At 37.8% G+C, this 26,982-nt stretch overlaps 3 protein-coding genes across 3 annotated transcripts; all 3 read left to right on the plus strand.

Moving 5' to 3' along the window:
- Positions 1 to 3,892: 3,892 nt before the first annotated feature.
- LOC125888221 (extracellular calcium-sensing receptor-like) lies at positions 3,893 to 8,863 on the plus strand. The gene is made up of 6 exons (XM_049575433.1): positions 3,893 to 4,086; positions 4,321 to 4,618; positions 6,305 to 7,099; positions 7,201 to 7,428; positions 7,608 to 7,731; positions 7,950 to 8,863. The coding sequence occupies exons 1-6, from the start codon at positions 4,055 to 4,057 to the stop codon at positions 8,861 to 8,863; spliced, it is 2,391 nt and encodes a 796-aa protein (XP_049431390.1). The 5' UTR covers positions 3,893 to 4,054.
- Positions 8,864 to 9,371: 508 nt separating this feature from the next.
- LOC125888230 (extracellular calcium-sensing receptor-like) lies at positions 9,372 to 12,557 on the plus strand. Its single transcript, XM_049575440.1, has 6 exons — positions 9,372 to 9,520; positions 9,630 to 9,918; positions 10,117 to 10,929; positions 11,010 to 11,237; positions 11,354 to 11,477; positions 11,641 to 12,557. Exons 2-6 carry the CDS (start codon positions 9,664 to 9,666, stop codon positions 12,555 to 12,557), a joined length of 2,337 nt encoding a protein of 778 aa, XP_049431397.1. The 5' UTR covers positions 9,372 to 9,520; positions 9,630 to 9,663.
- A 4,496-nt stretch (positions 12,558 to 17,053) lies between these two features.
- On the plus strand, positions 17,054 to 20,352 carry LOC125888572 (extracellular calcium-sensing receptor-like). The gene is made up of 6 exons (XM_049575983.1): positions 17,054 to 17,253; positions 17,345 to 17,633; positions 17,837 to 18,649; positions 18,777 to 19,004; positions 19,207 to 19,330; positions 19,439 to 20,352. Exons 1-6 carry the CDS (start codon positions 17,054 to 17,056, stop codon positions 20,350 to 20,352), a joined length of 2,568 nt encoding a protein of 855 aa, XP_049431940.1.
- The last annotated feature ends 6,630 nt before the right edge of the window (positions 20,353 to 26,982 follow it).

Below are 26,982 nucleotides of genomic sequence, written 5' to 3' on the forward strand. Positions count from 1 at the left end.
AGCGGCCTGTGGCCCTTTGCTGGATGTCATCCCCTTCTCTCTCTCCCTTTCACACTTGTCTCTCCTGTCCATTAAAGGCAAAATGCCCAGAAAAATAATTTTAACAAAAAAAAAAAAAAAAAAAAAAAAAAAAAGTAGAGCATTTAGCAGCTGACAAGATGTCGGAGCAAGACAGAGCAAAGGAGAGTCAGTGTTGGAGTTAACATTAATCAGGTAGACACGAAATTAACTCCAAATGAATGCAATTAGTGCACTGTGTTTTCTCTATGTGTAAATAAATTAGCACATATAATTGCTCATATATATTTTTTTCATTTATTTTTTGTTTAAATTACAATTATAAATTCAAGTATAAATTGTACCAATATTATTATAAAAAAGGGGGTAACACTTTATATTAAGGTATAATAATGCTTAATAAGCACAAATTAACAGTTAATGAGCACTTATAAGATGGTATAATTTGCTTATTAACATTAATAGGACTAGACTAAGTGTTTATTACAGCATAACTGACTGAGTTATTATTGCTATATATAATTAACCCTTATAAATCATAATTAATGTAAATAGACATCTTATTAATTAGTATTTAGGATAGCTTTATAAACAGTTTCTATTAAGTGCTTATAATACTCCTATATGCAATAATAACTGTGTTAATTATGCTATAATTAACACCTATATAGTCTTATTAATATAATAAACATCTTATTCTGTCTTTTAAGTGCTCATTAACTGTTAATTGGTGTTTATTAACACTTATTACAGTACCTTAATATAAAGTGTTACCAAAAGGGTAAACTTTTGTACAGCACAATTGAATATTCTTATCTAATAAGATATGAATTTCAAGGTATTAAGCATGAATTGTCAGCTACTATTTGTAAACAGTTTTGCAGGTGAAAGTGAAATTGAAAAACCAAGTGTTCGCATCCCTATAATTGCATTTTTTTGGCACTGTGTGGTCTGGCACCTGATTGCTACCTGTTCTTAAAGTCCTGACCTCACATGCATGCTGTGCCTGGGAATGTCCCAAATAAAGCAAAATAAGAGGAAAACAAGAAAATGCATCTGGATGAGCTCCAGTTTCCTTATGTTTAGTTACTGTTCTTGGCCCCAAACACCTCAGAGGCTCTTTATCTGATGACATAGTTTTCTCTGGATGGCATAGCTCTGGCCTCTAGCACTACCGTAAGAAACCTCGGAGTAACATTTGACCAAGATTTGTCTTTTAAAATCCCATTTAAAACAAACCTCACGAGCTGCATTTTTTCATCTGCATAATATTGCGAAAATTAGGCCTATCCTGAGCCAAAAAGATACAGAAAAACTGATCCATGCTTTTGTTACCTCTCGGCTGGATTACTGTAACTCTCTATTATCAGGTAGCTCTCATAAGTCTTTAAAAACTCTCCAGCTAATTCAGAATGCAGCGGCACGTGTACTAACAGGAACTAACGTGATCATATTTCTCCTGTTTTAGCTTCTCTGCACTGGCTCCCTGTAAAATCCAGAATTGAATTTGAAATCCTACTCTTAACTTATAAAGCTCTAAATGGTCAAGCTCCATCATATCTTAGAGAGCTCATAGTGTCATATTATCCCACCAGAACACTGCGCTCTGAGAACGCAGGGTTACTCGTGGTCCCTAAAGTCTCCAAAAGTAGATCAGGAGCCAGAGCCTTCAGCTATCAAGCTCCTCTCCTGTGGAATCATCTTCCTGTTACGGTCCGGGAGGCAGACACCATCTCCACATTTAAGACTAGACTTAAGACTTTCCTCTTTGATAAAACTTATAGTTAGGGCTGGCTCAGGCTTGCCTTGTACCAGCCCCTATTTAGGCTGACTTAGGCCTAGTCTGCCGGGGGACCTCCTATAATTCACTGAGCACCTTCTCTCTCTCTCTCTCTCTCTCTCTCTCTCTCTCTCTCTCTCTCTCTCTCTCTCTCTCTCTCCCTCCTTTGCTAACACTCATGTCCTGTTACTGCATCCCGCTAACTCGGCCATACTGCATGTCACTTACTCGGCTTCTTCTACGGAGCCTTTGTGCTCCACTGTCTGGCAGGTTAACTTATATCCCAGCGGTGCTTGGATAGTGTGATGTGTGTGGTTGTGCTGCTGCCGTGGTCCTGCCAGATGCCTCCTGCTGCTGCTGTTATCATTAGCCATACTTCTACTGTTATTATACACAAATGGTTATTGGCACATATGTATACTATCATATATTAATATATACTTTCAACATATTGTACCACAATAGCCGTAATTATAATTATAATATTATTACTTTCATTAATGTTGTTGTAAGCTACTGTCATTACCGTCTGTCCTGCATCTCTTTCTGTCTCTGTCTCTCTTTCTGTCTCATTGTGTCATACGGATTACTGTTATTATTATGTTGATTTGTTCTGTACGACATCTATTGCACGTCTGTCTGTCCTGGAAGAGGGATCCCTCCTCAGTTGCTCTTCCTGAGGTTTCTACCGTTTTTTTCCCTGTTAAAGGGTTTTTTGGGGGAGTTTTTCCTTATCCGTGAGGGTCCAAAGGACAGAGGGATGTCATATGATGTAAAGCCCTGTGAGGCAAACTGTGATTTGTGATATTGGGCTTTATAAATAAAATTGATTGATTGATTGATTGATTGATTGATTGACTGACTGAGGTAGAGGGCAGGGTCTCTGCCGATAGACACACTGCCATGCTCCTCAAATGGGTCATAAGTGATGATTGTGATGAGGGATGAAGAAGCAAGAATTGGTGCCTGGAATTGGGCCTGGAGGCTCCCGACCTTGTCCTCAATGTTGCTTCTCAGTTGTCCTCTGATGTCAACCTAGTACCTTGGATTCAGCTAATTAATACTCAAAGAAACACTGGAGACAGGCAGAGTCCGATGCAATCGAGTTTAATGTGTTCACAAGCTTCAACACATACAACTCATGAGTCAAGCCCCGGAGCTGGACTGAAAACTCGCTCTCAGCACGTCTGCTTTTATGCTGGTGGAGACTGGGTAGAGTCTCCACCTCCTTCTGCTAATCCATCCCACTCCAATCCAAATCTATTGGTGGCAACCTTTTTACTTTTGTCCAATCATGAACAGGCCCGTTTTTAATGGTGTATCACTTTTACTTTGAGCCTGGAATTTCCCAAATCTTCCACCCTTAGCTTTGGATTTGCTTTCACTTTATTTTTAAAAAACATGTGAATCTTAGGGCCTTTCTTTATGCAGCCCCTTGTGCTCTTATGCAATATGAACCTTTAAATGTGCATCAGGTAATACAAACATTCGAATGTGTGTGTGTTATCATTATACAGAACATGATAGGTTATATGTGTGCTCTTTAGTGTGGATACAATGTCAGCTCATAACTCTGTATTGTGAACACTTTGACATGTATAACAGTGCTTTAACACATAGATAGATGCATTTCAATCGGCTTTACAAGACCTTATACATAAAACGTGGTTATGTGATGGTTATGTGGCTTTTGTTTCTTAATCAACTTATGCAGTATAACACTTTTACTTGATTAGGGATTAACTCTTACACTACAGGGATTACTTTTGTATGAGTCCATGAATTGTTTTTTATTTATTTGTTTTTGTTTATTTTTGTGCAGGAAAATCCTGTATAGTATACCCTTATAATAGAATAGAATAGGATAGGGCAGAAACCTATTTTTCTGTTTGGACACCTTCTTCCTGTTGCCTCACCTTGTAGGTCCACAGAGGTAAGACGTCACTGTTCTATTATAATTTTTTATGCTGCTCCCAAATGTATAAATACCAGTGCAAGCTTCTATTTTGCATTTACATGTAATCCTAACCCAGTGGTATAGCTGTCATAGACAGTATGATGTCCACACAGAGGTGGCCAGAGAAGGGATGGGCAGTCTTTCACCTGTTGCTGGTGGCATCTGTCTCTCAGGCTGAGGAGCTGGTGTGCAGGCGAAGAGGGAATCCAGAGAACCCCCAGCTATTTAAGGATGGAGACATTTTCTTCGGGGGAATCTTCTCTTTCCACAGCACATGGAAAGACAGACAGGACAACTACATGCACAAGCCACTGCCACTGCAGTGCACCAGGTATAAGTAGACTGTAAAAATGTATTCAGTATCCATTATCTAAGTGGAAGTGGGTATAGAAACAAAACAAGTACAGCAAAGGACATCAAACTGAGTATTAAAATATGAGATATTCTCTTTTGTGTGTCTTAATACCACCAAATGCTTTTTATTTCCTGTGCTGCTGTTTCCTACTGTTTCTATTCCAAAGGGAAAATGTTTGTAATTCTAATATTTATATCTGCTGACATCTAGATTGCATTTCAGAGGTTTCCAGTATGCCCAGGCTATGCTCTTTGCCATAGAGGAGATTAATAACAGAACAGACCTGCTGCCTGGCATCTCTTTGGGCTACAAGATCTATGATGTCTGTGGCTCCATTTCCAGAGGTGTGAGGGTTACACTGGCTTTGACTAATGGTAATGAGGTGTTATCTGCACCCTCAGCTACACCATGTACCAGACCAGCCCAAGTGCAGGCCATTATTGGAGAGACCTCTTCATCTCCCTCCATGGCTATAGCCACTGTAATCGGACCCTTTCACATCCCAATGGTGGGTAAGATCGGTCAAAATGAAAATATACTTGTGAAAACAATTATTATCCTGTATTTTTTCTCACTGGTGATACTAACAGGGGTCTTAAAAGAATTGTAGGTACCACTTTATAATAACCATGTTTAAAAAATAGTCCATCAAAAGTTCCTTAAACTTTAGATAATGGTCATTTAAATGTTAACAAACAATGAAATGATAATTGAATAATATTTATTAGTTACTAATAATGCAGTTAGTGGTACACACATTATAAAATGTCGGACACCATATTAAGAATTTAAATATTCAACATTTAATAAACTGTTTGACCAGATAGTTGTACCACATTGTTAATGCCTATTGATTAGTGTGCATACTGTCTTTACCCATCATTTGGATATTTAATATAACGTTGCAGCTGATGATGACAATACTTTGTTCAATGGTTAATAAATATTATACAGCAGTTAGTTCCGGCCTTGCAATCTGACTGGTCGAGAGACAGTAAAACCGTAATGATATTGGAGTACAACATCACGGTTATTTCACTGTGTATGTATCACTCCGCCTCACAGCTGATTGCAATCAACAATCAAATCAAAACTGACAGTTAGTGTCAGTTAGGTCAGCAGTTGCGTTGTGGACTAATTAATTCATCCACTGTCAAACAGCCAAAAATATGGATTTATTTCCTAAAATAAGTTTTGAACTGAACTATGAATGGTCATCAGAGGAAGATGAGGGAGAGGAGAAGCTGAATCCATCTGAGCACACATCCAGGTTTGTCAGTGTTTCATCAGCGGAGCTCAATGACTTGGAGAAAAGCAACATACTGTCAGATCAGAAGGCAGAGTCGGCTGTGCCTGTGAAGCGACAGTCCACCATGCAGTCACCAGAGACTTATTTCACCGGCTGCACAATTAATGGAAACGTGCAGATAAATGTGTATAAAGAGTAAGTGCCTGGCGCACCATGTTTGCCTTACATAGCAACGGTGACAGCGGAGTCCTGAGGGAACTATTTTTGTTGGCGGAAGACAAATAAAATGCTTAAATTATTTATTTTGTCCTCATTTTTCAACATTTCTTAATCAGCCTTGCTTATTTAACTGTTGAACTGTTGTATAAAAGCAATATCACACTCGAGCTTGTGATGTTGTACTGTGATATCGTCACGGCTGTAATTGTCTACGACCGAATCACAGCCGTGACGATATCACAGTACAACATCACTCCCTCTCATGTGATATTGCTTAATTGTGTAGTGCATCTACAAGCATTGCAGTATTATAGTGGACAACCATATAATGTTCATAGACAAAACAATTATTAACCATTAACAAAGTGTAACAAATGTCTGGTCTGGTGTTCTGTTTTTGTTTTCTTCTTTCTTTTTTGTTTTTATTTTACTTTGATTTTTACGAACAGTTTCTTAGAGGTTTATACATAATTTGATGATCATATTCTCAAGAATACAATTAAATAACAAATTATGGCATTACAAATACTGAGTCAACATTATTATTTATCATTTCATTGTTTTTAAACCATAAGATAAGAACTAGTCACTAAAGTTTATTTTAACAATAAATTCACAGTTCATCAATGATGATGATTATAAAGTTTTACCACACTGTAGTGTGCTTTGTAAATGTTTTATATGTCAAATATTTATCTTGGAATATCAATCTTTTTTTTCTTCTAGATCAGCCACTTTGCAACTTGTGCTTGTCTCAGTGATAAAACCAAGTACCCATCCTTTCTCAGGACAATACCCAGTGACGACTACCAGAGCAGAGCCCTGGCACAATTGGTCAAGCACTTTGGTTGGACTTGGGTTGGAGCTGTGAGAACTAATGATGATTATGGGAACAATGGCATGGCCACATTTACAGAAACAGCCCAGCAGCTGGGCATCTGTCTGGAGTACTCTGTGTCTTTCTTTAGAACAGATCCACCAGACAAAATACAAAAGATAATTGACATTATCAAAGCTTCCACTTCCAAGGTGATTGTCACTTTCCTCTCCCCAACTGATATTGATTTACTTATAGAAAAGTTTTCCCACCGCAACTTGACTGGGTACCAGTGGGTCGGTAGTGAGGCCTGGATCTTTGATCCTGAAACTGCAGCCATGGATAAGCATCACATTCTGGATGGTGCCATAGGCCTGTCCATCCCCAAAGCACATGTCAGTGGCATGAGAGAGTTCATATTGGATGTGAAGCCTCTCAATTCATCTGGTAATGAAATGTTTACAGAGTTTTGGGAGACATTATTCAGCTGTAAGTTCAAGCAGTCACAGTCATCGGCAGAGAATCAGAGAGAATGTACTGGACATGAGGATCTGACTGGAGTGCAGAGCAGCTTCACTGATATGTCGCTCATGCCTATCTTTAACAATGTCTATAAAGGAGTGTATGCTGTGGCCCATGCACTTCATAGTATTCTTAGTTGTAACAAAACATGTAACATGAAGGTGCAGCTAGATCCATATACGGTGAGTTCATAAATAAATCACAGGACTATCATGGTATATCACCACAAGGCCTACGAGCTGTGTGTCACATAATGATCTACATCAATGGCTATTCTTCTTAGATTTTACAACACATAAAAAGGGTTCATTTCAAAACAAAGGAAGGAGAGGAGGTTTACTTTAATGAGAATGGAGATCCAGCAGCAAAGTATGAAATTATAAACTGGCAGCCAACAGAAAATGGCATTGTGGACTTTGTCACAGTTGGTTTTTATGATGCATCTTTACCTGCAGACAAACAGCTGAATCTGCAAAATAAGTCTTTAATTTGGGCGCAGAACTCACAACAGGTAAGCCACTGTAATAATTACACAGTTTATTTTAAAAACTGCATATGGTACTAGTTGTTTTTGTTGTATAATAATGTCTGGTAAAGATGCATCAAAATAAATAATACAAGCTTACAGAGCCAACATTTGATTAAAGTAAATGCCCAAACATTTTTCTCATTGCCATTTTGTTTTTGCAGGTACCTGTGTCAGTTTGCAGTGAGAAGTGTCGTCCAGGAACTCGCAAGGTTCTCCAGAAAGGAAAGCCTGTCTGCTGCTATGACTGCTTAAGATGTGCAGAGGGAGAAATAAGCAACATTACAGGTGTAGTATTATTATGCTGTAATTAAATGTGAATGAAAAAAGAACATTGACTATACTATTTCAGAAAAATCCAAAAACATGCAACTGTCACATGGCTAACCATTTATTATCCAGTAATTATGTGCAGTATGTCATGAATGCATGGAAAAAAGCAATATAGAGACAAAAACATCAAATGTACTGAGCAAGTCTAACACCTACTTTTAAATCATTTTCAGATTCTGTCACCTGTCTGAGATGCCACCCTGAGTTCTGGTCAAATGACAGAAGAGATGCCTGTGTAAAGAAGGAGGCAGAGTTTCTATCATATGAAGAGATAATGGGAGCACTGCTCACTGCAGCGTCCTTGCTGGGAACATGCATCACTGCTGTTGTGGCATTCGTTTTCTTAACATACAGGAAAACTCCTGTTGTCAGAGCCAACAACTCTGAGCTGAGCTTCCTGCTGCTCTTCTCCTTGACTCTGTGTTTCCTGTGTTCTCTGACCTTCATGGGCCGGCCCTCTGAGTGGTCCTGCATGCTGCGACACACAGCATTTGGCATCACCTTTGTCCTCTGTATCTCATGTGTTCTGGGGAAAACTATAGTGGTGTTAATGGCCTTCAGGGCAACTCTTCCAGATAGTAATGTGATGAAATGGTTTGGGCCTGCACAGCAGAGGCTCAGTGTTCTGGGTTTCACTCTTATACAAGTAATCATTTGTATCCTCTGGTTAACAATTTCACCCCCTTTTCCATTCAAGAACTTTAAGGAATACAAGGACAAAATTATCTTAGAGTGCGCTCTGGGTTCAGCTGTAGGCTTTTGGGCAGTTCTTGGGTACATCGGACTTCTGGCCATGTTATGTTTCATTCTTGCTTTTCTGGCTCGGAAACTCCCTGATAATTTCAATGAAGCCAAATTTATCACTTTCAGCATGCTGATATTCTGTGCAGTATGGACTGCCTTTATTCCAGCATATGTCAGCTCCCCTGGGAAGTTCAGTGTTGCTGTGGAGATATTTGCTATTCTGGCCTCCAGTTTTGGACTGCTCATTTGTATTTTTGTTCCGAAATGTTATCTTATCTTACTGAAACCAGAGAAAAATACAAAAAAGAATTTAATGGGCAAGGGAGCACCAAAATCCTTCTGAAAACTTCTAATAATATGGTGGCAAAGGCATGCAAGTGCCTTTTTAATTTTTACATAACCAGACTGTTAAGTAGACATCTATTTTTTATGATCTTCAAGACTGACATTTTACTAGTGTAATATTTTTTGTCCTTGTTGTTTTTCTGTATATCATTTAATCTCTGACATAGACATTGACATATTGAGATCACAATTTTTCATACAATGTAATATGTCATTATATCAACCAATATCTATAATTACACACAAATAAATGCATAAGCCTACTGTTTTCACAACATTCATACAAAGAATAAAGAATAAAAGAAAAAAATTCACAGACAAAAACAACTTGTTTGGTTTCCTCTGGTCTCCTGAGGTTTTAGGTCAACCATGACAACTTCCCCCTTGTTGTTGAAGGTATATAAAGCCCTGCCATGAACTGCTGAGCTGATCAGCCCAGACTGAAGAGCAGAGCTATGCTATTGTTGGGGCTGCTTCTCTTGATTCTTCTAATGGGGAAGGGAGACTCTGTGTGCCGACTGCAAGGTTCAGCACAACCACCTGAACTGGCTCAAGATGGCGACCTTGTTATTGGAGGCATTTTTTCATTTCGCACAGGGCAGAATTATGTAATTAACACATTTCAGGCAATTCCAGAAGCACGGAAATGCATCAAGTATGTATTGTTAGGCCTATTTTAAAATGGTTAATGTGTATATTGTACTGTATTTGATACTTAAAAACAAAGGTAAATTATTATATTATATTATCTTTTGTCACCCCAGCTTCAATTTTAGAGAATTCAAATTTGCTCATACAATGATATTTGCTATAAATGAGATCAACAGAAATCCTTCCATGCTCCCTAATGTTAAACTTGGCTACAAGATCTATGATAACTGTGGAACTATGGACATACTGAGGGCTGCACTGGCACTGGTGAGTGGACTAAAGGGAGAAGTAAATGATGACAACTGCACTAAAACTGAGACAGTCCAAGCTATCTTGGGACATTCAGGATCGAGACCCACTATTGCATTTGCACAAGTTGTTGGAAGGTTTCATATACCTGTGGTAAGTTTCAGAAGCAAGGCTGTTGCAGCTAGTGTTATGTCTTATTTAACTTTTTGTTAAGTGCTGTTATAAATATCTACATTTTATTACTATGTTCTGGAAAATTGTAACTGTTGCATGAATCTAAATGGTCATTGTGCAAAAATGATCATATTTGCTCCTTCACAAGCAGTAAAATGTTTGTATCTGCCACTGCAGATCAGCCACTTTGCCACCTGCGCCTGTCTGAGCAACAGGAAAGAGTACCCCACTTTTTTCAGAACTATTCCCAGTGACTACTACCAGAGCAGAGCACTGGCAAAGCTGGTCAAGCACTTTGGCTGGACCTGGATTGGGGCTTTAGCTGTGAATAACAAATATGGCCTCAATGGCATAGCGACATTTATCCAAGCTGCACAAGAATATGGAGTGTGTGTTGAGTATTCTGAAGCATTTTCATCATCAGATCCACCTGATAGCCTGCAGAGAATAATAGAGATCATTAAGCATGCCACTTCCAAAGTGATTATGGCTTTTATGTCTCACAGAGAAATTAAGTTGCTGGCAAAAGAATTGTACAAACAGAACATAACAGGACTGCAGTGGGTTGGCAGTGATGCCTGGATCACAGATCACTCTCTGACTGACAGTGAGGGACACAGCATCCTCGTGGGCTCGTTAGGCTTCACTGTCAACAAAGCTCAGATCCCGGGGCTGGAGGAGCACCTGAGGCAGCTCCACCCCTCACAGTTTCCTGACAGTCAGTTTGTCAGAGATTTCTGGGAAGACGTGTTTGACTGCACTCTGAATGACACTGAAAACACACAGAGAAAGCTGTGCAGTGGTTTTGAGAGCTTGCAGAATGTTGAATCACAGTTCACTGATGTGTCTGAGTTGAGATTCACCAATAATGTGTACAAGTCAGTTTATGCAGTGGCTCATGCTATTGACAACCTGATGAAATGTGAGGAGGGTAAAGGGCCCTTTTCAAATGACAGCTGTGTTGATACCAAACACATTCAACCATGGCAGGTGAGGAACCATCAGTTAAATGTGAAAGAGTGATAACAGTAGGAACCTGTCATTTACCCCCTGAATATCTTCTTTACCAGGTCTTGCAATATCTTAACACTGTGAATTTCACCACCAAAGAAGGGGAACGAGTTTATTTTGACAGTAATGGAGACTCGCCGGCAAGATATGAACTTGTCAATTTACAAATGACAAACAAAGGAACCATGGAAGGAGTTACAGTTGGCATTTATGACGCGTCTCTTCCAGAGAGTCATCAGTTTATTAAAAATAATATCCCTATTGTCTGGGGAAATGGACTAACCAAGGTAAAGCAGATACCGAGGTTTGGACTCCTGAAGTGTTGACTGATTTACTAAAAACGTTGTCCTAAAAACCTTGATATGGATGTTGAGTTTTATATTTATATTTTTTGACACAGGAGGTTCCTGTGTCAGTTTGCAGTGAGAGCTGTCTCCCAGGAACACGAAAGGTCCTCCAGAAAGGAAAGCCAGTGTGCTGTTATAATTGCATACCCTGTGCAGCAGGCGAAATCAGTAATTTAACAGGTAAACAACCAGTATTTAATTTGCTGTTTGAAATGTACTATTTCATAAATAATGGCTTAAACAGAAATAAAACAGAAAATCAGAGAGCAGGTTTATAACAGTTTACTTCTAAAATCATAACATCAGTTTAACTCCACATTTCTCTGTGCTCTTTTTTTTTCAGATTCAATACACTGTATGAAATGCCCACCAGAGTACTGGTCCAACAAACAACGAGGTGCCTGCATCCCCAAAGCTATAGAATTTTTGGCATATGATGAAATCCTGGGAACACTATTAGCCTTATTTTCTCTGCTTGGAGTTTTCCTAACTACGATCACAACATTAGTCTTCTACGGACACAGAGAAACCCCTCTAGTACGAGCCAACAACTCTGAGCTGAGCTTCCTGCTGCTCTTCTCCTTGACTCTGTGTTTCCTGTGTTCTCTGACCTTCATCGGCCGGCCCTCTGAGTGGTCCTGCATGCTGCGACACACAGCATTTGGCATCACCTTTGTTCTCTGTATCTCATGTGTTCTGGGGAAAACTATAGTGGTGTTAATGGCCTTCAGGGCAACACTTCCTGGTAGTAATGTGATGAAATGGTTTGGGCCTGCACAGCAGAGGATCAGTGTTCTGGGTTTCACTCTAATACAGGTTCTAATTTGCATACTTTGGTTGACAATCAACCCTCCCTTTCCTTTCAAAAATGTGTTGCTCTATAAGGACAGAATCCTATTGGAGTGTAATCTTGGCTCAGCTGTAGGATTCTGGGCTGTGTTAGGGTATATAGGACTTCTTGCTTTATTGTGTTTTGTAATTGCTTTTTTGGCAAGAATGCTGCCTGATAATTTCAATGAAGCCAAACTTATCACCTTCAGCATGCTGATTTTCTGTGCAGTCTGGATCACCTTTATTCCAGCATATGTCAGCTCTCCTGGGAAGTTTACTGTGGCTGTGGAGATATTTGCCATTCTGGCCTCCAGTTATGGACTTCTTTTTTGCATTTTTCTGCCAAAGTGTTTCATAATTTTGTTCAGGCCTGAGCAGAACACTAAGAAACACATAATGGGAAAGACATCTAACAGTGACATACGTTAGTAACCATTGCCCAAATCACATGGAATGTAATTTTCCTCTTTTAAAACCAAAATCAGTGCTTCTTATTTTTGTAAAATTGTATGTCTTAATGCAGTTAAATGTATTTTAGTGAATAAATCTTTAATTATATTCAAGTTTGTTGTTTGTTTGTTTGTTGTTGTTGTTTTTTTTTAATAAACAACCCTTCCCCATGACACACACTATTCTGTTTTTCATCCATTCATAAATACTTTGCTGCCTTTTAGGTAGCCCTTAATTTCAATACAATGTTGAGCATCAAACTTCCACTAAAGCTGAGTCTTTATATTTTGTTACAAAAGCACAATTTAAAAAAACATGTTTCAGCGGACTGGTGTCTTCACCAAGTGGCTCAATAATAGCCCCTTTACAGACTTATAGACTGCCTGGGGCCGCAGGTCTTTCACACTGCAGGGAATATTAGGAACAACGTGTATGACTGAGTCGTTAAAATCCCTGCTCCAGCCAGCAGAGGCACTGCTGAGTAAACACATCAGCACTCACTCACCTTCACGTCCCCTCTTTGCAAAAAAATAAATAAAAAATAAAAATAAAATAAATACCAGATGGGTGTAGACATGATTTCACACACACACACACACACACACACACACACACACACACACACACACAATAAGAAGAAATTCTGAAAGCACTGCAGCTTCAAAAATGATAACACATAACCAATGTGAAAATATTCCCGTCTAATGAATGATTATGTAAGTAGGACTAGACTCCTCTGTTGCATCAAGACCACATTATCTTCATTTATGATATTTGCCTTTTGATAGATATATTCTAGATATATAATACACACATCTAGAGATTATATTTATCTCCAACACATTCTCATTTCAAGTTGTCACATATTGTATATTCACCATATTTGTCAGTGGCCTTTCATGTCTTCAAGTTATGTGCTAGATATCCTCCTGCATCTGCAACATGTTCTTATCCCAAGTCATCACATATCAACGCTTTATCAGTGGCCTTTCACACCTACATATTACAATCAAAGTATCCTGCTGCATCTGTTCTTGATGTTCTGGGAGACCAGTACCAGTGCTGGAACATCAACAAAAGCACATGGTTAGGTTTACAAAAAACATCTTGCTTTGACCACATTCATACCAGAAACGAACACCTGGCACCCAGGTGAAAGTCAGGGACTTTGCAGCTCCTTATATTATGTTATTACTGGCATTATTTCAACCTGAAACCATCCTGCAGCGAATCATAGCACTGTGGCAGGTGTCATCTGGCTTCTTAATGAATTGACAGCTCCTGTCCGAGTATCGCGCTGCCGTGACAGCAGTGTATCATAACAACGAAAGGTTACATCCGGCCATGTTACAAACTGATGCCGTCTGGTGATACATCAAACCGCTACAAAAGGTGATTTTTGCCGTCAGGTGTCTGACATCAAAATTACTGACAATACAGCTGTATTTGACAACTTTGAAATGAGTATAGGCTGTTATTTCTTACTATCCTTCATTTTTGGACAAATATTGACTCAGTGTGCTACTTTTAATTTTTTGTCTTAATTACAGTTTAAATGTATACTATGGTTAAATGCGCAACAGTCTAGATTACTATTACACGGGATGTGGGCATAGGAGGCATGAATATATGATATACTTTAAAATGATTCTTTGTTAAAACCACGCTCAATTCATGGATAAAAAAGCCTCAACAGAGTCAACAGCTCAGGAGGGGCAGAGGAGTCTGGGTTCTTACAAAATCTTTCCTGGGTTGACACAGCTCCTCCACAAGATGGTTTATTGAAACTGAGCACAATGAAATAGACAGTCAATATTTTGAGAAATATTGAAGAATATTGAAAAGTATACTGTGCAGGATGTGCTTTTTGAGGAGCAGTACAAATAAAATAAAATAAAATAAAATAAAATAAAATGAAGTAAAAGCCAACCTCTTACCTGAGCACTGTGGGGGAACATGCCCATAAAAGTCTGCACACAGAAAATGGAAATTTAAAAAAAAATCAGGCAGAGGGTCTCTGCATAAAAATACGCTGTCACCTATTTCTAGTGGGTCATAAGTGATGAGGATTACTTAGGTTTTTAACAAAAAAATCTGCATTGTATATCTTAAGTGCAAAGTATGCAAGCTTCACTAGCAACTCTTGTTCACCCCCTTTCAGTTAAATTATAGCTAAAATGTGAACTGTAATGTAAAGCATGTCTAATTCTCCCTGTTGTAATCAGGTGTATTCAGATAAAAGGATAGGTTTGTGTTATTATCTAAATACAATACTCACATGCTAATATGTACATTAAACAAGTTATTAGTCCCTCTCATCATTATTCCTGTCTATACTGAGGGTAAAATAACCCAGAGTTCGTTGATAGTGGTATGGTGGCCTTTTTTTGACATTTTAGGCTCTGCCTGTCAGACCAAATCCAAGTCCAAACCAAGACCAAATCCTTAACTGTACTTTCTCTTCTCAGCTTAACATTTTCTTAAGCAAACATTTAAAGCAAATAAATAAGTTATAGTAAGTTAATTACAGTGGGAAAATGATGTGAAAGGAAAGTAAATGAAAATTCACACTGAAATTCAAATATGATGCAATACAGCAGAAATAAAGGTCACATGTGTACAAACATAAAAAAAAACACACAAGAAAAACAGTGGGAGAAAAATAAGTCCCCATCTGTTGTAAGCATGACTTCATTACCCAGTGGCTTGACTCAAGTGGGAAAGCTACAGCAGGGCCCCACAACACTGACACTGGAGATTAAACATTACAGACTGCTTCACCCTTTTAGACAACAACAGGAACCGCAGCTGGCATATTGCTTCAAGCAGAAACAACAGGGTCTGTTAATTAACATCATTGTCACAACATGTAAATGTTACATTTTAAATCACTTAAGGGTTTGTTTTGATCTTTCCTCTGCTTCCTTGTTTATTGTTTTTCCTTTTAGCTCTTATCAGGACTGCTGTACCATGCCACTGTTGCCTTATTAACAAACTAAAAGAAATGTTGTAGTTCTAACCATTGGCACTATAGCCTATCATAAATTTATATGTCACTATTGATCATGTTTCGGACTACATACTCTTTAGTTAGAGAGACATGAAGGCCCTAAATCACCAGTCAAATGCCCTCTGACATGTGCTGCAAACATTATAGAATATTCTGACATTCTAAATTTTTAAGAAGACAAATTATAGCCCCAGTAATGCATTATAGCAAATAGCATGTCCTGTCTATTCTGACTGTGCAGGTACAGTATGACAGGCCTGCATAATACCACATAAGGAGCACTTAACCACTGAAATGTTATTTTCATCATATTCAAAATTCAAAATGGATTTTACTCTCATTGCTAAGAAAATAATTCAGTAATAAGTGAAAGAGGCATTTCCCTTTACCCCTACCTCTGAGTGCAATTTATCCTCATATAGCGGTTCATATGATATTCTCCAAAAATGCACACACAACAGTTCATTAAGTATCCTACGAATTAGTGACCCACAAATGATGTAATATCCTTTACGCAAAGTTACTTAATTAACATAAATTTAGGTTTAGGGAAGTTATGTTACTGTTAGGTTTAAGAAAATATCCTGGTTTGGGTTAGAATAAATACTTTGTATTGTCCACTCAGAGCTACTCTGTATGCCAACTTTATCGCTCTTTAAAATACATCACCTGACTTCCTCTTTTAATCAGCCAAAATTACTACACCCACTAGAGGTTGCAGCCTAATAATGAACGTAAATATTAGTTGCAATAAGAAGCATGCACAGACAACCTACATGGACATTATTTGGGGAAAGGCCAGCTTGGCATAATAGTGATATATTGTATTAATCATGAAATGCTCATGGAGAGCATGCCCCCAAAAGACTTTACATTCTACTAACTTTATTATAAGAAAATGTTGGACAAAAAAAATAAATAAATAAATTTAAAAACAAATATCTAGACCTGGTTTGGAATCAGAATGCAAGCATTTATAGACAGTCATGGTAAACAGTACATACATGATTGTTGGTTTTCTTCCTCACTGAAATAATTTCAGCATCACATGAGAAAACAGTGTTTGAATATATTTATAAATCCTCTTTCACAATGTTAAGAAATTGTTAGTTTTGTTTATTTGACTCATGACCTTACCTCTTGCAAAAAAATAAGATATCCTATTAAGAAAAAAATCAACAAGCAAACGGGTCAGACTTCTTTAATTTTTTTGTGAGGGACACAAATAAACAAACAAACAAACAAACAAAAGGCCTAAAAAGATGGAAATTTCAACCAAAGAGATTATACATCACACACCTTTTTTTCCCCTGTCCCCATGGGTACCTACCTCATTTGCTTTACACCCTAAAGCAGCAGGTCCATGGATGGGAGCATGGACTTGAACTAGGTTGAACAGGCCTTGGTAGGGTATAAAGAGTGACAAGGGGCAGGAGTTAAAGAAGCCAGCCTGAAGAGAGCAGCAATGCCTCAACTGAAGTTGGTCCTGCTGGTTCTTCTGATCAGGAGCGGAACACCTATGTGTCAGTTACAGGGGAGGACACAACCTTCTGAGCTGTCCAAGGCTGGAGACTTTGTCTTAGGTGGCATTTTCACCTTGCGCACTGGGTACAGAGGCAGTGTGCCCAGCTTTCAAACCTCACCCGACCCTCCAACATGCCTGCAGTAAGTATTTTTGATTCTGTTCAGTTATGTATTTTCTTGTTCTATACATTTATTTGCAAATCAAATAATAAAAAATGTGTTTTTGTCCTAGCATCAATGTAAGAGAATTCAAATTTGCCCAGACCATGATCTTTGCAATTGAAGAAGTAAATCAAAATCCTGCTATTCTTCCCAACCACACTCTGGGCTACAAGATACACAACTCCTGTGGAATGACAAAAATTATAAAGTCTGCCATAGATTTAGCCAGCGGGCAGAGGGAGGTCATAAAAGAGAGGAACTGTACAAAGGCTGACACTGCACAGGCTGTACTAGGCCACTCTGGCTCTGCACCCACAGTGGGATTTGCTCGAATTTTAGGAAGGTTCAGGATACCAGTGGTAAATATTTTACCTTAATTAAGTTTATTAAGAGCTTGTTTCTAAATGTCATTTGAGTTATAGTAATTCTGGATTTCAAATAGCTTCTTGACTAACTTGTCTAATAATATAGATTCTATCTTCTTTTGTAGTATATGAGATTTTTCTGGATGATTAACATGTAATGAAGAAATTTCTTTTCTGTCTAAATATATTTTGCACAGCTCAGCCACTTTGCAACCTGTGCATGTCTCAGCAACAGAGAGGAGTTTCCATCCTTCTTCCGAACTATCCCCAGTGATCTCCACCAGAGCAGAGCCCTGGCGAAGCTGGTCAAGCACTTTGGCTGGACCTGGGTAGGGGCAATAAGCAACAAAAACGACTATGGTATTAATGGGATTGCCACATTTATACAAGCTGCACAAGAAGAGGATGTGTGTGTAGAGTATCATGTGGCATTTGAGCAAACAGGTCCTCTTCATGAGTTATCAAAAGTAGTTGAAACTGTGAAGTACTCCACCTCTAAAGTCATTGTGGCGTTCATGTCTCACAGAGAAGTGAATGTGTTGGCGACTGAGTTGTACAAACAGAACATAACAGGACTGCAGTGGGTTGGCAGTGATGCCTGGATCACAGATCACTCTCTGACTGACAGTGAGGGACACAGCATCCTCGTGGGCTCGCTAGGCTTCACTGTCAGCAAAGCTCAGATCCCGGGGCTGGAGGAGCACCTGAGGCAGCTCCACCCCTCACAGTTTCCTGACAGTCAGTTTGTCAGAGATTTCTGGGAAGATGTATTTGACTGCACTCTGAATGATACCGCAAACACACAAAGAAAGCTGTGCAGTGGCAATGAGAGCTTGCAGAATGTTGAATCATATTTCACAGATGTTTCTGAGCTGAGATTCACTAATAATGTTTACAAGTCAGTTTATGCAGTGGCTCATGCTCTCCACAGCCTGGTCACATGCGAAGAGCAGAGAGGCCCCTTCTTAAATGGGAGCTGTGCTGATACTAAAAACATTCAACCATGGCAGGTCAGGAAGAAAACAAAAAGTCTATTTGTTTATATCCCATGAAATGCAGATGTTATTTGGAAACACTTCTGAGTTTCAAATCAAAAGAGCCTGCTGTGTTTAAATAAGACCTTCCTCTTCCCTTCAGGTGCTACATTACTTACAGAATATCAACTTCACAACAAGTCAGGGGGAAAGAGTGATGTTTGACCAAAATGGAGATTCACCTGCAAGATATGAGCTCATAAATTTACAACAAGTGACCTCAGGGACCATGCATGTTTCCACAGTTGGGATTTTTGATGTCACTCTGCCCCCTGAGCGTCAGTTTATAATGAATGGCATGAAGATAGTGTGGGGAAGAGGAAGTCACACGGTACATATTCATATTGCTTTGTTTTCACATTTCTGTTTTGTTAGTCACAATGCCATACTGCATAATATTTCATAACTGACAATAATAAAGTACAGCAAAACTGGTGTTCACATTTTCTCAATGAAATTTAAGTGACTTGTGATCACCTAAAAAACAAACAGTGAACACAAAAACAAAATTCCTCCACATATTCCTGCACCAGGTGCCTGTGTCAGTGTGCAGTGAGAGTTGCCCCCCAGGAAAACGCAAAGTCCTGCAGAAAGGAAAACCTGTTTGCTGTTATGACTGTATACCATGTGCAGAGGGAGAAATCAGTAACATCACAGGTTTGATTAAGAAACACAAAAATGTTATATGCTCTGTCTGGAATTTGCTATTCCCTTTCCATGATAAGCATATGACCTAATCAGTGTTTTTGTCTCTTTCAAACACAGACTCTATAGAGTGCTTCAAATGTCTCTTTGATTATTGGCCGAATACCAGAGGAGACACTTGCATCTTGAAGGAAATTGAATTTCTGTCTTACGCAGAGATCATGGGGATCATTTTAACATTTTTTTGTTTAATGGGGGCGATTTTGACAGCTATGATAGCATTAGTGTTCTTTCACTTCAGAGAAACTCCTATTGTGAGGGCCAACAACTCTGAGCTGAGCTTCCTGCTGCTCTTCTCCTTGACTCTGTGTTTCCTGTGTTCTCTGACCTTCATCGGCCGGCCCTCTGAGTGGTCCTGCATGCTGCGACACACAGCGTTTGGCATCACCTTTGTTCTCTGTATCTCTTGTGTACTTGGAAAAACAATAATTGTGTTAATGGCCTTTAAAGCTACTCTTCCAGGTAGTAATGTGATGAAATGGTTTGGGCCTGCACAGCAGAGGCTCAGTGTTCTGGCTTTCACTCTTGCACAGGTTTTAATTTGTATACTCTGGCTGACCATCAACCCTCCATTTCCCTACAAAAATATGAACCACTATAAGGATAGGATTATACTGGAGTGCGCTTTGGGATCACCTGTAGGATTCTGGGCTGTACTAGGATACATAGGACTCTTAGCTGTGTTATGTTTTATATTTGCTTTTTTGGCTAGAAATTTACCAGACAATTTCAATGAAGCTAAATTCATCACCTTCACCATGCTGATATTCTGTGCGGTCTGGATCACCTTTATCCCAGCATATGTCAGCTCTCCTGGGAAGTTCACTGTGGCTGTGGAGATATTTGCTATTCTGGCCTCCAGTTATGGCCTTCTTCTCTTCATTTTTATCCCCAAATGTTATGTTATTTTACTGAGGCCTGAACAAAATACCAAAAAGCATGTAATGGGCAAAACAAAAGATATTCACTATTAATTTTATGTTGTTGTGATTCCTTTCTATTTTTCCCCCTTATCACTCATTTACTCAGTATCGGTGTCTAAGTTCTAAAATCACATTTTCCCCCATTTTGTTATGGACACTACCATTCTTCTTGAAGTACTAGTACTAATATTAAAAGTGTTAATATTGAATTTAATAATTAACCATTACTCAATAAACAATAAATATAAATTTGCATTGCATAAGTATTTGAGTATCCCCACTTACTGACATATATTTTTTCTACTTCACACCAGTGCATGTGTAGAGCATGTACACTATTACATTATGATAAGAAATCCTGAACAGTTCCCTGCATTATTAACTTCATGTACCACTTCTCCACTTCATGTACATATCATGTACACATCCACAAATACAAACACCTTGTGTACCATAAACAAAGCCTTGTGTATGATTCATCTATTCCTGCCTCCATCCATGCTTAACATGACTTGTCATAGTAATGATATCTAGACACATTTTTATTATTAAAGGAATACTTCTCCCTAAAGATAATATTTTTCAAATCAATAGTCATGCAGTAACTTTGTCAAGAAAATGTTTTTCTCACATGCCTCCAGGTAAAAAGGGTGAACATATTGATTTATTGATTGAAAAGAGACCTCATTTAAGAACAGCAAAACTGTATCAAAACATCCATTTACAAAGTCACACATGGCAGTAAAATCTAAGTCACAAATATCCAGTTGCATGCCCAGTACTTCCCAAACACATGCATTTCTGCTAAAACATCACTGTTTTAAACTGAACTGAAACAGAGACTTATCTATGCTCTCTTCACAGCTAGACTACAAAACTGGTTTTATAGTGAAAATGTTCGGGAAGAACTTAGTATACAACTGCATAAATGAGACTTGGATTAAACTGCAGGAGTTGCATAAGAGTTTGTAGGTGGATACTTAGGACTAACTGATATACAAATAGTCATTTTGTGGATGAAGTATTCCTTTAATACTTGTGCATTTTCTGGTGTGACTTGTCTTAATGTCATCCCTGAGAAAGCTGCAGAGTGTATTGTGGAGGGCTATACTGCAGGGTGGAGACAGAACAACATGCAACAAGCATTACTGTAAAACTTCAATTAATAGCCTGGCCTATTATTTGCTTAAATCACTGAAATCTACAGGCCTATATTTGGGACAGGCCTTTAATTCCTTTCACACAAAACTGCTGCTCAGCAAAGATCAGGAAATATAATCAATTTGTTTATTTAAACCAGAATGAATATTACTTGTTGAAAAAATAGACTTCAAGTAATATATCAATTATGAATCATTCATTTGATCGAGCTCCAACAGCACATCCTAGAGAGAAAGTTACGGCACTCAAGGATCACAGCACCGGGCATACCGACACAACATCACTTTATCCTGTTACAACAATACTCACAACTTGGATTAATTTTTATGAAAAACTCTTTTGATTCTTTTGATCTGAGGACCCTTATGGACTAAAGGAATATGAATAACCTACGGGCTAATTGAGGAATGCACACATAATTTGAGATAGTCAACAACCCAGTTATATACATCTGAAGAACTTCTATAAAAAAAATTGCTTGGCAACCAGACCAGGCATCTAATTGAGACAGGCCTTTATTTGTCAAAATGTCCTACTAGCCACACCAGGCTAGTAAAAGGGACTATGCATTTAATTAGTACTAGGCTTTTAATTTCAGTTTTACGGTAGATGGTGGCACATGCAGGTTTTTTAGCAGTAATTCACCAATTAATAGTTTTCACTGGTGCAGCCCATGCAGTTATAGATTCTATACAGACCCTAGGTGGAAAATTGTTTAATACAAATTTTACGCTCGACAGAAAGAGCAGAAATTGAATATTCTCTTCTATGGGGTGCCGTTTGTAAAGTGGCTCACGCTGAAAATAACATCAACATTTTGCCACATTTAGCTTCAAACAGTGTTTAAAAAAAGTGTTGTGAATTTTTTAACGTCACCTTTTACCACATTTACAGCAATATTTGTTAACTTAGAAATATATTAAATAGTTAAATCTAAATATTAAATGTGGCACCTAAATGTTAAATGTTAAATCTAAATATTAAATCTAAACGTTAAATCTAAATGCTAAATCTAAATATTAAATCTAAATACTAAATCTAAATCTAAATCTAAATGTTAAATCTAAATATAAATCTAAATGTTAAATTTAAATGCTAAATATAAATATAAATCTAAATATTAAATCTAAATATAAATGTTAAATCTAAATGCTAAATATAAATATAAATGTTAAATTTTAAATCTAAATGTTCTGGATGAAACTAAATATTTAGCTAATATGCAAATTTACACTGCCGGTCACCGGAAGTACCAAAATAAAAGCTCGAGATGGTCAGACTGTGTTTATAGAATCAAATAATGAATTAAAACCAACTTATCGGGGGAAATGGACACTTGAACATACATTAGCGGGATAATAACTACCTAAAATAACAAGAAACATGTTTGGAGAAATTTTATTTGATGTGTACTTTGAGTTGTTAGTGTCCCTTCAGAGAGAATCACCTTGTTGTTTACAAATATTTCCGGGTAGAAAACCAGCAGAGTTTAGCTACATATATATATATGCATATCTCACATTTTTCACGTCACCATATCACCATTTAGACTAATCTGGTGTTTGTAAAGTCTATAAACACAATAACTGAACAAACATTACTATCACGTTCTGAAATTAATAACATGGTTATCGTAGATTAGCGGGGCTAACCGTTAGCTGTTAGCCCCGTTAGCGGTGTCTGTAATGACTCATTAACTCGAAACGGTCCGTGAAAAAAAATATTTTTTTCCAGCAGATGTCTTAGTTACAACATGATTGAGCTAACTGGAGTAGTTTCATGTCGTATCTGACAATGGGAGGCTTTTAACAGATGACGTCCTGATGTTAGCTTTGCTGCTGCTGCAGCCACTGGTGCTTTCTAGACATCGTGATTTCCCAAAACTGAATAAATACTACACATCGCAACACAAAACTGCTTTGCTAGCTCAATCATGCTGTAACTAAGATATATATATATATATATATATATATATATATATATATATATATATATATTTATATATATATATATATATATATATTTATATTTTTTCATTTCCCCCGATAAGTTGGTTTTAATTCGTTATTTGATTCTATAAACACAGCCTGACCATCTCAAGCTTTTATTTTGGTACTTCCGGTGACCGACAGTGTGAATTTACATATTAGCTAAATATTTAGTTTCACCCAGAACATTTAGATTTAACATTTAACATTTAGATTTATAGTTAGCATTTAGATTTAACATTTAGATTTAGATTTAATATTTAGATTTAACATTTATATTTATATTTAATATTTAGATTTAATATTTAGATTTAACATTTAACATTTAGGTGCCACATTTAATATTTAGATTTAACTATTTAATATTTTTCTAAGTTAACAAATATTGCTGTAAATGTGGTAAAAAGTGAAAAATTCACAATACTTACTAACATTGTTTGAAGCTAAATATGGCAAAATGTTGATGTTATTTTCAGCATGAGACACTTTACAAACGGCACCACATACTCTTCATCCATCTGCACCGACTGTTTGTGTATGTTAAAAAGACTTCAGTACTGACTTCAGTACTGACCTCTCCCAACATTTATTTTTAATGTATTCAGTGTTTATACTCAAAAAACAGTCATGAACATGCATTCACTATGTATTGCTGCTTTACAGAATCAGCTGTAAAAACCTAAAGGCCTTACTCGAGTCAGTCGCAGTAAGTAGTACTTTAAACCTATAAGATTGATTGTTATTAGGAAACAAGGCCCATGTGAATTGCTGTCAGATTCATTCTTCATGCCTGACATCCTTTAGGTCTGCACACACAAAAAAAGGTATTGCATGTACCTCAGAGAATGGACCACTGTTGCCTCCTACACCTGAGTAACAGACAGGAAGCTATAAAACACATCCTTGCAAGAATCCTGACTGTGCCAAAGGCAAGGCTCTGAGATGACAACAGTCACATTTGTCTTCTTAACACTGTTCACTTGGATGGTGTCATCTGGCACATGGCCCACACTGGATCGGCGCACTGAGCTCAGTCACTATGATGAAGAGACCAAGAGCTGCAGCTCAAGTGCATCATTTAAAAATGCTGTTATTCATGACAAAACAAAACTGACACTGACACATGAGAGGTGAGTAAATTGTTAAATTAGTGTTTTCTCAATTTCCTCCACTTTTATCTTGCTCATTAACTTGCTTTTTGTTTCGTCAAGGACCTGGATACCCCTGTGTGGTTTCCCACAGATTCACCAGCAGTTAGTTTGTAATTTAATGATTTCCTCAGCGGAGAACCAGTCTGAATTATGGGGGCCTAAACACCATATTGAGAGACCCCTCAAAAGACAATTAGACGATCTCTAGAGGAGCTTTTTCAATTACAGTTTGGAGTCATTTATTGTAATCATATACACAGTAACAGTGTCACAGTTGAGTTATTATGCTTTTTAAATTGCACTGTTAGATCTGAAGATGTTTCACTTTTTTTTTTTTAATTTCTTTATTTTTGAAATTGCCTTTAAAACACCAGTTTTGGGAGTCTGGCAAATGGTGCAGTTTTATAGTTAGGGCTATGCATATGTGATAATTTGCTAAATAATATGATCATAAACCAATGTTTGTAACATTTTTTCTCACCTGTTTAGAGCTCCTGCGACGAGTGTCACCTCAGAGACGAATTTCACACAGGACAGGATCAAAAAAGACAGTGTTCTCTTTCCTGGTGTGACTTTGAACTGCATGATCTTGACTGGCTGTGTGAATCTGTTGCAAACACTGAAGCAAAACGGACATGTCTGCAAGAGTAAATGTCAACAGTTGTTGCCATATTTTTTGTCTAAGACAAGATGTGTACTATTTACCATAGAGGTGAGCACCAGAGTTGCATCTTAATAGGGAATATATACATCATATTGCATGTGAAATTAAATCTAAATTTGGTATTTTATTGCCTTTCTTGTGCATTGAAAATGTGTTTCTGCTAATACCAATTTACTATGAAATGTATTAATAATCCTGTGTTTGTCTGTAATTTACTTTTATACAGACACAGGCTAATAATGACAGCACACATTTGAATCACAGAAGTATCTGTCCTTCATCTGTTGTCCCAAGATATGTGGCACAGTGCTCCCATATCACTATCTTTGTTCAAGTGGACTTCTGGAAAACACTTGATTGTATCTTCTGTAAGGCATGCAGCCTTGAGGGCAAAATCCTGCAAGGCTTTTTGTACAGAGAACTCCGACCTGCATTTCCAGAACTCCTTGTCTTCATTCTGTCTGAGAGCCAAACAAGCCTGATGTCCTCAGAAGAATCAAAGAAGGCATATGTCAGGATTTGCTATGTGCAGGTTTGCATGTACACCTATAGTATTTCTGTGCAGAGCCTTAATTCTGCCTCAGTCTCTCCAGAGTGGTGTGTTTCACAGCATCATCGGGGCCCATTCTTGATGGACAAAAATTATACAGTGTAACATATGTTTTAATGTAAATAAGCTTTGAAAAACAGATAAAACATTTAGCATTTTGTAGTCAGAGATTAATGCTGTGAAAAATGTGTTGAGACTAAAAAGAACGTGGAAAGATCTTGCCATGTATGTGCATAGAAATACTGTATTTTGAGGTTTGTATGAGCATTCTAGGCAAGAATCTTCTGTCACAACATATATATTTGAATGTGATATAGACATAAACTGTGATCGATGTAGATATCTATTTTTAACTCATTCTGTGAATTTATGAGCAGGGATGCAAACACTGCATTCTATGAATCTTATATGACATAAAGCACTTACCATAGTAAAAAAGGTACAGAAAGGTCTGATGGCTGACAAAATTATATCATCTCAGTGTACTTTCACCTTGCATGAATGTATGTTGTGTGCTATAACTAATTTTCATACCTTGTGAACAGATGGCATCAAAGATCTCTGCACGACATTGTCTAACAGAAGCATTTCAAACACAAGCAGGTAACATACATTTATAGAAAACAGAGATGTCATTAATTGTAAGAAAAGCTTTTAATTCAAGATTAAAGTTTAAAAAAAGATTAATAATTTAACACTTTATTTTTCACAGATGGCATCAAATTTACTGTTTACACAGGCAGGGTGGAGACTGTGTGCCCTGCAGACACCAGGACATGGGTTGCAAAATATTTTTTGGCAGCTGTGTTACTACTTGGAATCTACATGACAAGAAAACAAATATCACCAAACAGAGTCAGTCCTGCTCATGGCAGTAACTCCACAATGGTGATACTTTTTACCATGACATTACGCTGTTTTTCACCATTGGTCACCATCCACCAGCGCTCTGAGTGGTCTCGGATAGCTGCCAGGATTTCTTTTGTCGTCTGCCTCTCCTTTGCTCTTGGGAGAACTGTGCATGTGTTAGTAGCCTGCAGAGCTTCTCATACCATCATAAAACTGTTTTGTCCCATGCAGCAGCAATTAAGGGCTCTGCACATTACTGTGTTGTTTATCTGGTTGACTTTCATCTCTCCTATTTCAAATAAGAATATCAAACAGTGG

Source organism: Epinephelus fuscoguttatus, linkage group LG5, assembly GCF_011397635.1.
Source record: "Epinephelus fuscoguttatus linkage group LG5, E.fuscoguttatus.final_Chr_v1".
Taxonomy (NCBI): domain Eukaryota; kingdom Metazoa; phylum Chordata; class Actinopteri; order Perciformes; family Serranidae; genus Epinephelus; species Epinephelus fuscoguttatus.

Bases quoted from the DNA above. Each gene is read 5' to 3' on its own strand.
- LOC125888572 (XM_049575983.1), top strand. From the start codon at position 17,054: ATGCCTCAACTGAAGTTGGTCCTGCTGGTTCTTCTGATCAGGAGCGGA. The intron at 18,650-18,776 runs GTCAGGAAGAAA...TCTTCCCTTCAG, and splicing joins AAAACATTCAACCATGGCAG to GTGCTACATTACTTACAGAA. The intron at 19,005-19,206 runs GTACATATTCAT...TTCCTGCACCAG, and splicing joins GGGGAAGAGGAAGTCACACG to GTGCCTGTGTCAGTGTGCAG.
- LOC125888221 (XM_049575433.1), top strand. From the start codon at position 4,055: ATGCACAAGCCACTGCCACTGCAGTGCACCAG. The intron at 4,087-4,320 runs GTATAAGTAGAC...GCTGACATCTAG, and splicing joins CTGCCACTGCAGTGCACCAG to ATTGCATTTCAGAGGTTTCC. The intron at 7,732-7,949 runs GTGTAGTATTAT...AATCATTTTCAG, and splicing joins AGAAATAAGCAACATTACAG to ATTCTGTCACCTGTCTGAGA.
- LOC125888230 (XM_049575440.1), top strand. From the start codon at position 9,664: ATGATATTTGCTATAAATGAGATCAACAGAAATCCTTCCATGCTCCCT. The intron at 10,930-11,009 runs GTGAGGAACCAT...CTTCTTTACCAG, and splicing joins AACACATTCAACCATGGCAG to GTCTTGCAATATCTTAACAC. The intron at 11,478-11,640 runs GTAAACAACCAG...TTTTTTTTTCAG, and splicing joins CGAAATCAGTAATTTAACAG to ATTCAATACACTGTATGAAA.